The following is a 13,507-nucleotide window of genomic DNA, read 5'->3' as shown; positions in this document are numbered from 1 at the left end:
ATATGATGTTCTTTATTCTGTATAACAGAAGTTTTAAAGAAAGTATTGGTCTCTTTTATAAAAGTAAGGGGAGTCAGGATGTCAAGCTCAAAAATGACAAAAAGACACATATTGGAATTGTTTCTCTTGGTTTACTTCTAACCTTAATATTCATGTGAAAGCTCATTAGGGAAGGCCTCTTAAAACATTATCTGATCACGCTGGGGTATATTAGTGTACAGTAGTTATGTGTCATTTAGCAGATGTGTTACATCCATAGTACTTCTGTTGAGGAATGGCAGTCCTGGAATAACCTGGTATCTTGCTGAAGGGCAACAGCAATCTCAACAACTTTCCAGTTCACTGGACGCACTAACCCTATATTAACCATTGACATTTACTCTTTTGTGGTTTAGGTGCATGAAAGTAAAGCACCAACATAATGTTACGTTCTCTATTTCAGTTTAATTAATCAGCTAACAACTAGGGAATTAATGTCTATTATTACAGATAATTACAGAATCAAATCACAGCTTCTGTTTTATTACATTCTCGCACTGTACCATGTTCTCCATTCCTTTCCATACACGTTATACAAATACATATACGCCCACAGGACTTCATTGACTGCATTTCTGATGCTTTTGCCTGCATTCAATTTTTTTTATTTTGATCATTAAATGCACAAGTAATTTTCTAAACTGTTCATTATGTATTGTAGCGCTTTTCATACATGTGCAGCAGAGTTTTTAATCTCTGGCCATTTCCTTCATGAGTTCTTAGTAATTCTCTAATATCTCCGAACTTGTGTGTGGGTTGCATTGTGTTGGCTGGGAGGAGTTAATTCATTAAAGAGCAGGAGGACACAAGGAGGCATACGTTACCTGGTTGGATGTTTTCTTTTATATATTTGGAGGTATAAAGTCTTGGCTGGTGTGTGTGGTGATACGATATAGGGTAGTAGGAGATTATATGACTGTCTTTTGGATTATGTTTGATTTATGTTGATTTACAAACTCGGTCCTGGAGGGCCACTGTCCTGTACAGTTTAGCTCCAACCCTGATCAAACACACCTGAGAAAGCTAATCAATGTCGTCAGGATGACTAGAAACTCACAGCTAGGTGTGTTTGATCAGGGTTGGAGCTAAACTGTGCAGGACAATGGCCCTCCAGGACCGAGTTTGAGAAACCCTGCTTTAATGGGTTAGTTCACCTAAAAAAAAAGTCTATAATTAATTACTCACCCTCATGTCTTTCCAAACTAACCAAGACTTTTGTTCATCTTCGGAACACAAATTATGATATTTTTAATGAAATCTGAGAGCTTTTTGTCACTCCATTGACAGCCTACGCAACTACCACTTTTAAGTACCAGAAAGGTATTAAAGACATCATTAAATGTGACTCCAGTGGTTTAACCTCAATTTTCTGAAGCGATGCGAGTGCTTTGTTTCCGCAAAAAAAGAAAAACATAATTTACCACTTTATTTACAAAATATTAATCTCCAACTCGCGTTCAAGAGAGCACCATGACACATGCGTGTCGTGTTGACGCGAGGGAAGATGTTATTGCCTGAACGTGTGTTGGAGATAAAAATGTTGCACAAAGCACTCGCATCGCTTCATAAAATTGAGGTTTGAATTACTTTTATGATTTTCTACCTTTCTGAAAGTGGTAGGGCTGTCAATGGAGGGACCGAATGCTCTCAGATTTTATTAAAACGATCTTCATTTGTGTTCTGAAGATTAACAAAAGCCTTATGGGTTTGGAATGACATGAGGGTGAGTAATTAATGACAGAATTTTCATTTTTGGGTGAACTAACCCTTTAAATTGCATTTTTAAAACATTTAAAAGCTGATTTTCCTGAAAAGTTTGATTGAGCATCCCAAACAGCCAACATAGCAAGACTGGTTCAATCAATTATGTTTATTTGGGAGTGGGATATGTTTGTCCTACCAACAGCAGTAAGTAAAAAAAAAAAAAAAAAAAAAACACTTGTTTGAAATTTTTACAATTATGTTTGGTGATTCGGATGCCCCAGAAATTGCATACTTCACTTTTAAGGATAAAGGATTTAAGATCAAGCTTATTTTTCTTTTCATGTTCTTATGAAAGTAGTTGAGAATTCACACATTAGCTGCTGATGAGAGGATTGAGGATGAAGGGAATGCTATTGATGTTTGAGATGGCTTGGCAGTGAGGAAGTGTTAGAGGCTTCAAAAGTGTCATCCGATTTCTCTTTCGCTCTCTCCACACTTTCTCTCCTGTCCATATGGTTGTCTGGCATTTTCTGCTGACAGATAGTTGCTGTCCGTGGTTCTGAACTGAGACTAGAAGCACTAAAAATATGTTTTCTGATGCCTCAATGTAACATGTCTTACGAGTCTTTCTCATGACAGGTTTTCTGAGTTAGGCCATCATACCATTTAAAGTCCAAGCAATAGCCTATTTGTATTGTTTCATGAAAATAAAAAAAAATTGATGGTTGATAACATTAGTGAGTTACTTTTGTTGTATCCAAACCATACTGTGTTATGTTTCTTTAGTACTTTTTGGGGAAATAGTTTACTTGATGCTTGCAGCATCTTAAATTTTGTGTTCATCTGCTTTCATTTGTGGCCTACAGGTTTGCACACTTGAAATTTCTCACATTTGGGTTCATGACAGTAAACCTGTTAACTAAGTCACTTTATCTCAAATCATATCTTTAAAGTTTTCCGAAAGTTCACTATTGATGGTTATTCCAGAGTGATCCTTCAATCTAATTTTGAGTAGGCTACATTAGTTTTTGGTTGTTCCCTCCATTTAGCTCGGGCTACCACTTGCAAACAGCGAGAGATATGCGCCCTCACCCCAGCGTGTCTCTGGACCCAGCAACCAACTTCAACCCTCCACAGTTTCGGTCCAGAAACCAGAGCTACATGCGTGCAGTCAGTACCTTCAGTCAGGCGAGCTGTGTCAGCCAGGTGAGTCTAACCACTCGAAACACCACACGGCACTGACACACAGGTACAAGCAAGGACAATCTACTTACAGTAAGTGGTTTCAAGCAGAGGGCTTTAGCTGTACTTCTTGTCTAAGATGTCCTGCTCTTTTCTCAGATTGTGTCTTGAGCTGATGTGCTGAAGAGTAGACTTCCTGTAGACTTTATATTATCTGTGATTGATTAAGAACTTTCCACTTAAAAACCAGCTTAAGGTGCTGACTGGTTGACTAGTCATTAGCTGATTCCAAATTTAGTCATAGGTGATTTAGGTGGTTGAACAGCTGACCAGCTGGGGTCGTGTACAACCTGATAGGTTATCTTGGTCTACCTGGTTGGGTTAGTAGACTACCTTTGCCAAGCTAGTGACAGTACAGATTGGCCTGATTAAGAATGTTCCAAAACTATGTAGGTGGTTTAGGTTGTTAACCACTATAATTACCAGCTGGCCGGGAAGAGAACGACTTGGTAAGTCATCTTGTTCAACCCGATTAGAATTGGTAGGCTGCCTTGGGGAATGTGTTGAGTTGATTACCTATGTTCCAAAACTCAGCTTGATTTAGGTGGTTGAAATCCCCAAATTACCATTTGACAGGGCCACTGAGACCCAGTATCTGGTCACCCTGGTTATAGCTTGTGGACCATCTTGACTAAGCTAGTAGGGAATAGGTTGAGCTGATTAACTATGTTCCAATACCCAGCTTGACTTAGATGAATGACCTGGTCATATGACCTCGTATGACCTGATTTTCCCAACAGGGTTTTGGAGATATTTATTTTAGGACTTAATTTTTATCATGTTTGGTTAGAGAGGGAATAAGGTAAATGTAAATGGTGAGGTTAGCTTTGCTAAATTCTTTTCATATAATCAATTGTTAAAACAGAATTCCATAAAGCTGAAGTCAAGGTCTGCTGAGCTGTGGTGGTGTTAGTTCCTGTGAGCTTTATGTAGGTAGCTATTTATAGGCTTTTATTGATAGAGTAGGTTACAATTGAGATGTTTTATGGAGGCTTTATGAAACATGCTAACTCTCAAATATATAAAAAAAAAAAAAGTTTTTAATTAGGATAAAGTAATTGTTTAAACTTATATTGTACTGCAAGGGCAACTTACAGGCAGTAATTGAAGAGTTACATAGAAGTTTAGAATCTGTATATCATTTAGCTAAATGTTGATTTGGTTTGATTTAGGAAAGTTATCCCTCTTATCCTCTTGCTCGGTTTATGAAAATCTTTGCATATCAAGCTTTCTTGCTGTCTGCTGCTGTTGACTGTTTGACTGTCATTTTCCCTCTGAAAGTTCATCAAACAATCTGCTTTTCTTTATTTACCTATTATGAGATGATATTCCAGCTTGAAATGTTTTCTCTTAACTTGTTGCTTTTTGACATAATTCTACTGAGACGTTCAAGGTCGGAAATTGCCAGTGGTATATTCCTCCTGCTAACACTCCTTCATATTTACTGTGCAAAGGGGAAGAATCAAAGTGAGAAAGAGAAAGGAAGAGGAAAAATTAAGGACTGCTATTCCTGTTTTTGTCTCTCAGGTGAGTGAGACTGAGGTCAATGGCCAGTTTGAGTCAGTTTGCGAGTCCGTTTTTAGCGAAGTAGAATCCCAGGCCGTGGAGGCCTTGGACCTGCCCGGCTCTTTCCGCACTCGAAGCCACAGTTACCTGCGTGCAATTCAGGCTGGGTATTCCCAAGATGACGACTGCTTGCCTTCAATGACATCTTCTACTGTCACTTCAACTCTCAGATCCACAACAGGTAACCGTATGCCTCAAATCCCACCTGAGAGAGAGAGAAAAGGCTTAGAGCACATACTCGCCATTCATTCAGCACATGCTGAACTACATTCTCTGACATACCTACATATGTACAGTGGGATTCCCTTGTGCTTGAGAGATGACTGACTTGAATGTTGTTTCTGTCGGCTCATGTCTGTTGTGTGTGTGTTTGCTTTCCTGTGTCTGTGCTCCCCTAGTGTTGAAAGATGGTTGCCTGCAATTCCCTTTTGCACGAGTCATGCGTCCTTTTCTGGGCTTCTGATTGGTTGGGTCTGGTGGTATTGAGAGGCTAGACTGGGGGTCAGAGGGAAATAGGCAGCTGAATATGTAACATTTAACACTTCTGATAAGTTCTGAAGACACATCTCTGCATGCTTTTAACTAGCACAGCTGTGCAGAGCATGCAATTCGCCAAGGGGAAGTGTTTTCACGCAGAACAGAGCGTAAGGTTAAGGTTGGACAGGTTTTAGACATGGTCTTTATATTTTACAAATGGTTGCATTTTCTGTCTTCTATATTCTGCAAATGGATTAGTAGTTGAAATAAAATAAATGTTTCGGTTCAGTTTAGTTAACTTTGAAGGCTGTTTCATTCCTGAATGCACAAAGCAATGACTGTGAACTACATAAACAATTTAATGTGTTATTATGTGTTGCATAAAACATCTACATTAGTGAGTGGAAAGAAATTCACAATGCTTCAGAAGCGGGGGTCAAAGAGAAAAGTGCTATAAAAATAAAAGTAACTCAAATCAAAATATTTTCATTAAAAACTAGTGTCTAATTAAAAAAAGTCTGTCCTTCAATAAAAAATTAAAAATAGAGCAATATGCACTTGTGTGTTAAGTTCTCCCAGAAAGAAATATCACATTCTTACATAAACTAAATGCTAATTAGTGTTCAAGACATAATATTTAGATAAATTGAATCAGTTTATTAGGGGCCAAGCACCGAAGGTACTTAAGAATTATTATTGTTCCGCTCTGGAAGTCTATGGCAGCCCATAGAACCGATTACGGGAAAGTTATGAAATTTGGCACACAGATAGAGGACAGTCTGAACTTTAACCACAGCAATTTTGGAGTCTCTAACTCAATCGCTGTAGAACCACCAAATGTCCAAAGTGACCAAAGGACTAGAAACAAAACAAAAAAAATTTCCTCTGACTCTTGGCTCAAGATTTCTGCCATTTTTAATTTTCCAAATAACCAACTTTTTCAATCTCCTCCTAGACCGTTGCTCTGATTTTCACAAAAATGTAACCAGATCATCTTCAGACAATGTTTACAAAAGTTCAATTCAAGTTGATTTGTCAAACCGTTCTCGAACAATGCGCGAGCGAATTCGATGAAGAGCACGCCAAAATGGATGTGAGGCTTTATCTCCCTTACTTGGTTTGTGTTATGAAAACCATAACCTGCATGTACCTGCACAGTTTTGAAGCAGTGGCAGATCTAGTGGTCAGGAGATATGAAAAATGACTCTTTTTGCTTATAACTTCTGAACGGTTTGGCGCCACCTTGTGATCAAAAGTTATAATGAAATTTCCAAAAATGCTAATAACTTTTGATGAAATTAGCCTAATGTAATAAAACTTAATAGTCTTAATAGATTATTTGGTTAATGCCGAGAATATAGATACAAATTTAGCTGTGGCAGGCCATTTTGATTTTCTTTGAAAACCTACTTTTTCTACTCCTTCGAGACCTTTGGTCCGATTTTCACCAAAATCGAATCGCATCATCTTCAGACCATGCCGGCAAAAGTAATGGATTTCGTGTCGATTGACAAAACCCCATTTGTATACCGCATCAAAAAAAATGTAAGACATGATGCAAAAATGACTCTTTATCTCTGCAATGCTTTAGCATATTGGCACCAAACTTTGTTTGTGTCATTGTCACCTTACTCTGACCACACCACATCAATTTGGTCAAAGCGCCACCTATTGGTAAAAAGTGATAAACCATTAAATCATATTATTAGTGACTGTATTGATGATTTTTTTCAGCCATTTTGCCTAAAACATCTTAATATGTATTTAATTGCTCATTGTTGCTGTTGGTCTGATGCTTCCAGCCATGATGGCATGACTTATTGTCCCTCCTTTGTGCTTGGCCCCTTAATTGTTGTTTGCAGCTATATTTAGATATAGTTATTTCTGTATACTAAACCAAGCATGCAGTAAATCCTTCATTTTATAGAAAATATTGATTTATTGTAAAATAAATATTTTAGAACAAAACTACTTATTAAAAATGTATTTTAATTATTGAAAGGGCTTGGATTGAATAATGACGCAGAGGTGACATTTTAGTGGTTTGTTAATGTGCTAATTGAATTAGCTAGAGTATTATGATATATTAATCTCTCTATGAATTCAAAAACTGGAGCTGAAAACAAATCCCATTATCCTAATCCAGTTTTACCATTAATCCTTACTAATGAGTAATTTTCCTCAACCAAAACGAGTTTAAGGAGTCCTGACAGAGCAGGTGTGGAGGTTTTGTCTAACACATACTTATTATAAAGTGTACATGTGTCACAGTTTCTTTGTGCAAGCAGAATGCCCGTCTCTACACCCTCCCCAACAACCCTGCTGTGTTTGGTGTACACATGGAGTAAAGCTATGAACCCTATTGAAATACCACAAACTGATGTCAAATATTGTGACAATAAAATACCTGTTTTTTTGTTTTGTTTTGTTTTTTCATTTGTTTACGTTTTTAAAACCCAAATGCTAAATTGTTTTGTATGATTTGTTTGGTCACTCCAGTCAAACTTTGTTTCTTTCATTAAATGTGGGGTTCTTTGTGTTTATTCAAACTGGAGTTTGATTTGATTGGACCTTCACACTGTCAAAAACTCATACTGACCACACACTGAAGACTCTAAGGAGAAAGGAGAGCTCTCCAATCCCACCGTCTCACTCTGCTGAAGTGCTTTCACCACATATGGCTCTGTACGCAATCCCTGTCAGCTCACGTCAACTGGCTGTAGGACAAAACCATTTTCTCAAAAGGATTTCATCCAGTCTGTTTCACTCTGGAGGACTTCTTGTTCCAGCAGTCCTGTACTACTTTGGTTTTTACAAAAATAGCCATACTTTGTGTATGTGTTAGAAGCTAAATTAGATGTTTTCTTCCCTTAAAGACTTTTAAAAGCTTAAATAATTGCTTAAGCTCTGGTATTGATGCTCTCTGGTTCTATAGTTAATAGAAAAAGCACTTCAAAAGCACTGACCTATCAGATAAATGTTATCAAGCAAACCCTATAGATTCACCAAGTAGATGAAGCTAAATTTAGTTGCGGCTAAAATCAATGGGAAATATTGAGTAAGGTGTTGGGTGTTCTGTGATTGTGGAAAGGGAGGGAGGGTGGCATGGCCCCTCATTGGCCATCACAGGAAGGAGATCCAGGGGAAAAGAGCAGCTGGAGGGATGCCTGTCACAGGTATTATAATGTCAACACGCATACATCTTTCAATGGATATGTGTGTTTTTGCACTGCCTTCTCAACTAAATCAGGACTAGTCCTTTGAAAGACACATAACTAAAGGTCAGATTAGGGACAACCAGTGTTCAGTTGCCAAAGTAGCAATGCTTTTCCATGAAAGGCATTCCACAAATATTTTTTTGAGTTATTTTATTTTATTTTATTATTTTTTAAATGCTGTTGATTGCCACAGAATTTTAGTTTTTGACTATAACAAAAAATGTCCTTACAGTAAGACATTCACTTACAATAAAAGTCTATGGGGCAAGACATTCTAAAAGGTTTTTAAAAAAATTAATGTGAAAATTATATATTTTTTTAGCAATATTATCAGACTAGACTCATGTTAACATCAAATGTTTACAGTAAATCTTGTGGTGATATTTTTGAAACAGTTTTGTATTTATACTGGTCCAATGCTTTGCCCCAGAAGTTCATTGTAAGTATAATGAAATACGTGCAAATGCATGTTTTGAGGGATGGGTTGAAATTCTGTGGTAATCGACATCATGTTGCAGATGCTGTCACTACAGCTTAAATTGAACCCGGAACATTTCTGTTAAAGACTGAATGGGAAAAGCAATTAATTTTAAATTTACATTTTGCTGTTTTTTTTTTTGTTTTGTTTTTTTACGACAGTGGATGGATAGGATTTCTTAGAATGTTAAAAAAATGGTTGGGTCACTTTTAACATTTTTCTCCATTTTTATACCAACCTTGGCATCCTTGAAGATCAAACATGGCCAGCAAAATGCGGTTGGAAGTAAGAGCTGGTGTGGAAGATTTCAGCTGTGATGGACAGTGGGATTGCAGCCTCTGCCTGGTGCAGCCCTCACAAAGACCTAACAATGTTATTGGATTGTACTTCTTCTTAATATCGCCCCTATAATCTCCACATGGTCCAATCAGCTCGATAGATGAGCTTTTAACATATTCAATAGGGTTCATATCTCCTTGCCTGAATGATTGCGTGATATTTTACTGCCTTTTCATCTTTTCTGTTGCACAAAACAAAAAACACTAAAATCCTCCACATTTGCCACAATGCTCTGTGATTTGTTAAATGGATAAAAGCTGGTTGATAGCATTGAAATATTGTTTTTTAATGGTTATGCTGTGAAGAGATGGAAAGGCTGAACAGATGAGATGTTCTGACGCGAGTGAGAAGGCAGTGTAAACACACATCTGAAGGCTAAATGTATGTGAGTAAAAAAGTGAAAGACCCTGACAACACCATGTGCTCGACTGCAATATATCATATTGAGTTTTTGGTTTTCAAATGAACACTTTCATTAAACCAGTGGCGATTCTAGCCTTTCGTCAGTACAGTACACTATCAAAAAAAGTGTGCCAACAGTTTGGATATAAATGGATAGTCTCTCTCAAGCAGCATGTGCAATAAAGTGCTGCTTTGTTCGACAATAGAAGACATTTGAAAGAAAGATGTTTTGCTTCCTACAATGTATTGTAGGTAAATATCAACCTCATCCAGCGCTCTTTTTGTTTTCTGTCTTATAAAATATCCCAGGGGTGTCAAATTCCTGGAGGGCAACTGTCCTGTTTACCTCCAACTCTAATTAAACACAGATGAACCATCTAATCAAGTAAAAAATATAAATCAGGATTACTAGAAACTTCCAGGTGTTTTGGAGCTACACTCTGCAGGACAGTGACCCTCCAGTTTGACACATGTGAAATATCCCATTTCTATTTCAGTGTGAGGAACCGCTGCAAACAATTCAGTGTGTGAGTGAACTGGCCGAATAAATCAGACTGAATCGTGAACAATTTCGCATACCTCTTTGTCCAATTAGATCAAAATTTGATTCATTTGCAAATCTGGCATCGCTAGGTCTGATTCTAAACAGCTGATATAAAGCGTATGAAATGATGGCTGGAATATTATCAGAAAAAAAAAAGGTTCTCATATTGAAATTCACCCAGGGCTGTCCTTAGGGTGGTGTAACCGCACTGGGCCCCATGCTTGAGGGAGGCCCCGTGTGACGAAAGTACCAAGGGCGGCCCCGTTTCCGCTACCTCGCACTTGGCCCCACCCCATGCTTGAGACGACCCCGTTACATCAATCCCGGGAAAAAAGGTCTTGCAACACCCCTGCATTAAACCTAGGGCCAGATTTACTAAACAGGTCAAATTAGCGTGAGAGCGCAATTCCAAAACAGCGCCGATGGGAGTAGAAAGTTCTGCGCTTGATCTACTGACGACGTGCAAATTAAAGAACACAGACGCAGTCAGTTCATTTCCATAATGACCAACGCAATCTAACAGGTATTGCCTGGTTTAAGATGTGCTTTTTTTGGGTGGTAAATAATGGCGCAAAACACCAGTACATTTACGAGCGCAAACCTTAGTAAATCACCATGCGTGATTCATTTAAATACACTCCTCCCATAAATGTTGCGCCTGAAAGGGAAACGCCTACAAATGCATGCAATAAGGTCCTGGCAGTAGTTTTTTAACGCAAAAGAGGGTTTGCGCTGGCGCAAGCTGTTAGTAAATCTGGCCCCTAGTCTCAAACAGATATATTTACTTGCTTCCTGTGAAAACAAACTAGATTTTTGCATTAACAGCAAAACAGACTTCACAAAACTTTTTCTGATGAAATAAAAATTTCATGTATAATATTTTTCTTGAGTCTTTCTTCATACTCCATGCTTGCGAAAGTTCCTGAATTTACTCTCCGAAACCTATGCAGTTGAGAATGGTGTGTACAGGGCCTTTACTCACATACTGCTAATGAGACATAAAACAAGTGTTGACGTTAGATAAAGTGAGAGGCTTCGCCAAATTCCACAGCTGTTCATCCCTTTGAATTTCCCTATCTCTATATTCAAATTTGTCTTCCAGAGGGGTATGATGCAATGGAGGGCATCTCATTGCTAAATGAGGATATTGAGGACGATGATGGCGCCAGCTCCTCAGCATATCAAGAAATCGAGAGGTTTGAAAGAGAAAATGCTGGACGTAGTCAACACAGCACCAGTTCCACGGTCACGGCTATCTCTGTTCCACCGACCTCCTCGCACGGCTACCGAGTCCCATGTCCGCCCCCGTCCCAGCCTCCACCAGATCCTCCCGTCCCGCAGGCTATTCAGGCTTTCAAGGAGTCGGCAAATATGGTGGCTGCCTTCAACATGCAGTGGAAAGAGGAGATATCGGCAATGCGCTACGAGCTAGCGGAGCTGCGCAGGGACGTCTGCGGAGAGCTCAAGACTTTCAACAGCAACTTCTTTAATTTCACCCAGTGCTACAACATGTGGACGATGTGCCGGGAGGCTGCCACCGGCACCAGTTCCACTCAGTCGAGCGAGAGGGTGTCCGTTGGCGTCCAGACTGGTGCTAACGGTCTGGTGAGACAAAATACTGCAGACGCTTCAGTCATGTGTCAGCCCGAACCGGCTGCCTTCAATATTTTTGACCTGATGGAGCCTCCACGTATCGAGATCACAGAGGGAACTCCTGAAGGAACCTCGGCCACCAACAGCCCAACCAGCCCTGCCAGTCCTGATCGACCCAACACTGGCCCACCGTTGACCAAGCCGCTGGGAAGATCCAAATTAGACACTGGGAAGAAGAAGAAGAACTGCAGTCGAGCGGACGGTCAAAGAAGTGCCAGCCTTGAACTCTGGTGCAGAAAGTACACTAGTGGACCAATGTCCTACTTATCTCTATCATTCTGATCATTTTCATCACTGGACCAAGCATTGACTTTGTTTCTGAATCAACCCTATACACCTGGGGGAAACCCTGCGCCCGGAGAAGAGCTTGTCGCTTTTCTCTTTGCAAAGATGCCGATATAGGAGAAAGTGCCGTTTTGGCGAAACGAGGATAGTGTAGCTATTCTAGATGGAAGCATTGGCTGTGCCAGATCATAAAATCAGTTTACATCACCACGGAAATGATTCATGAATGTTATTATCATTGTAGGGAATGTCACAATTTGTCTGACTGTCACTGTCAATGTTTTGTCCATGGCTAAAACAGTTCATGTGTGACAGTGGTGAATGATCTCACCACTCAATCTGACCAAAAGAGGTTATGAACATAGTTGAAGGATAAAGATGGATCTTTTCAATTTCTGAGAATAATAACATCTGTGGTTAACATTAGCACCAACCACTTTGTTTTATACCATAAATTACACACTCATACCTCTAACGTGAACTTTGAAATCACTGTGTGGTTGCTAACAAGTTGTTACATAAGAACTACGGTATGCATGATGGAACCCACTTTATATTAAGTACTACTATGTACATTTAAATTAGGGCTGTCTCGATTCCTCGATTAAATGATTTTTAAATTGGCGAGTAAATGTCAAAATACCAGAAACGGTGCATTCCACGAACAAGAATCCACAAACCGCATTATTAGACCGTTTTCTAAGGTTGCACAATGTATTAAAACCATTTAAAAACCATAGCATAGTGCTATTGTGATTTTACAAAGATATAAATGCCCCACGGGTTTAATATGCGCTTTATTTACATGTATGTAGGTTACTTATTTGAGTCTCAGAGCGGCTCAGTTCACAGTAAATGCTGCTCCACGTGAACTGTTATAATTTACATGTGTCTCAAACTCCATCTCTGCATATGCTGCGAGTTTGGGTTGCTCATAACATTCATCTGGGAACGCAATGTGCGCCATTTCATCAGATTTGTAAGGTAAATCGTTTATAGACCTACGCCAACACAGGAGAATACAACAATATGTTTCTAAATATGCAAACTGTTCATCACGATTTCAAAATAAAACTTTAAACCCTCAATATGAATTTTGATGTCCACATATTCTTGTTCAATAAATTACAGTGGCTGTAGCATTTCTATTGTAAAGAAGTGGCCAAATATTAAAGATTAAGTAAACATTTGAATTAAATGTCGTCTGGCCAAAATTAAACAAGGATTTGATCTACCGTAAAGTGTAACAACATTCTGGGCCAGTGGCGCAATGCAGGTATTTGTTACAATACATAATGTACACAAGATGATTGTTTATATTTTGTGTTTTAACAGTGTTTTATGAAACCATACACTGTAAAAAATTTCTAACCTCCCTAACTCAACATTTTCTAGTGACTGATAACATCTAAATTTTTCAATTGGCCCAAGTGAAATTCTGTAAATTATCAAATTAAATTTACAGATTTCCACTTGGGCCAATTGAAATTTACAGAATTTTTTTAACCAAATATTATTTTCTCATTGTTATTATGTATTTAATGTAATTTTAAAGGCTTA

General features: G+C 38.6%; 1 protein-coding gene across 1 annotated transcript in view; it reads left to right on the top strand.

Moving 5' to 3' along the window:
* Positions 1 to 13,293, top strand: part of dlgap2b (discs, large homolog-associated protein 2b) — a 96,882-nt gene extending 83,589 nt beyond the window's left edge. Inside the window, exons 4-6 of the mRNA XM_084431367.1 lie at positions 2,793 to 2,949; positions 4,513 to 4,732; positions 11,112 to 13,293. Coding sequence (XP_084287493.1) covers positions 2,793 to 2,949; positions 4,513 to 4,732; positions 11,112 to 11,944 — 1,210 coding nt within the window. The 3' untranslated portion in view covers positions 11,945 to 13,293. The remainder of the gene's footprint in view (positions 1 to 2,792; positions 2,950 to 4,512; positions 4,733 to 11,111) is intronic.
* Positions 13,294 to 13,507: the final 214 nt, after the last annotated feature.

This window comes from Rutilus rutilus (genome assembly GCF_951802725.1).
Source record: "Rutilus rutilus genome assembly, chromosome: 15".
Taxonomy (NCBI): domain Eukaryota; kingdom Metazoa; phylum Chordata; class Actinopteri; order Cypriniformes; family Leuciscidae; genus Rutilus; species Rutilus rutilus.
This window is presented reverse-complemented; position numbering and strand designations above follow the sequence as displayed.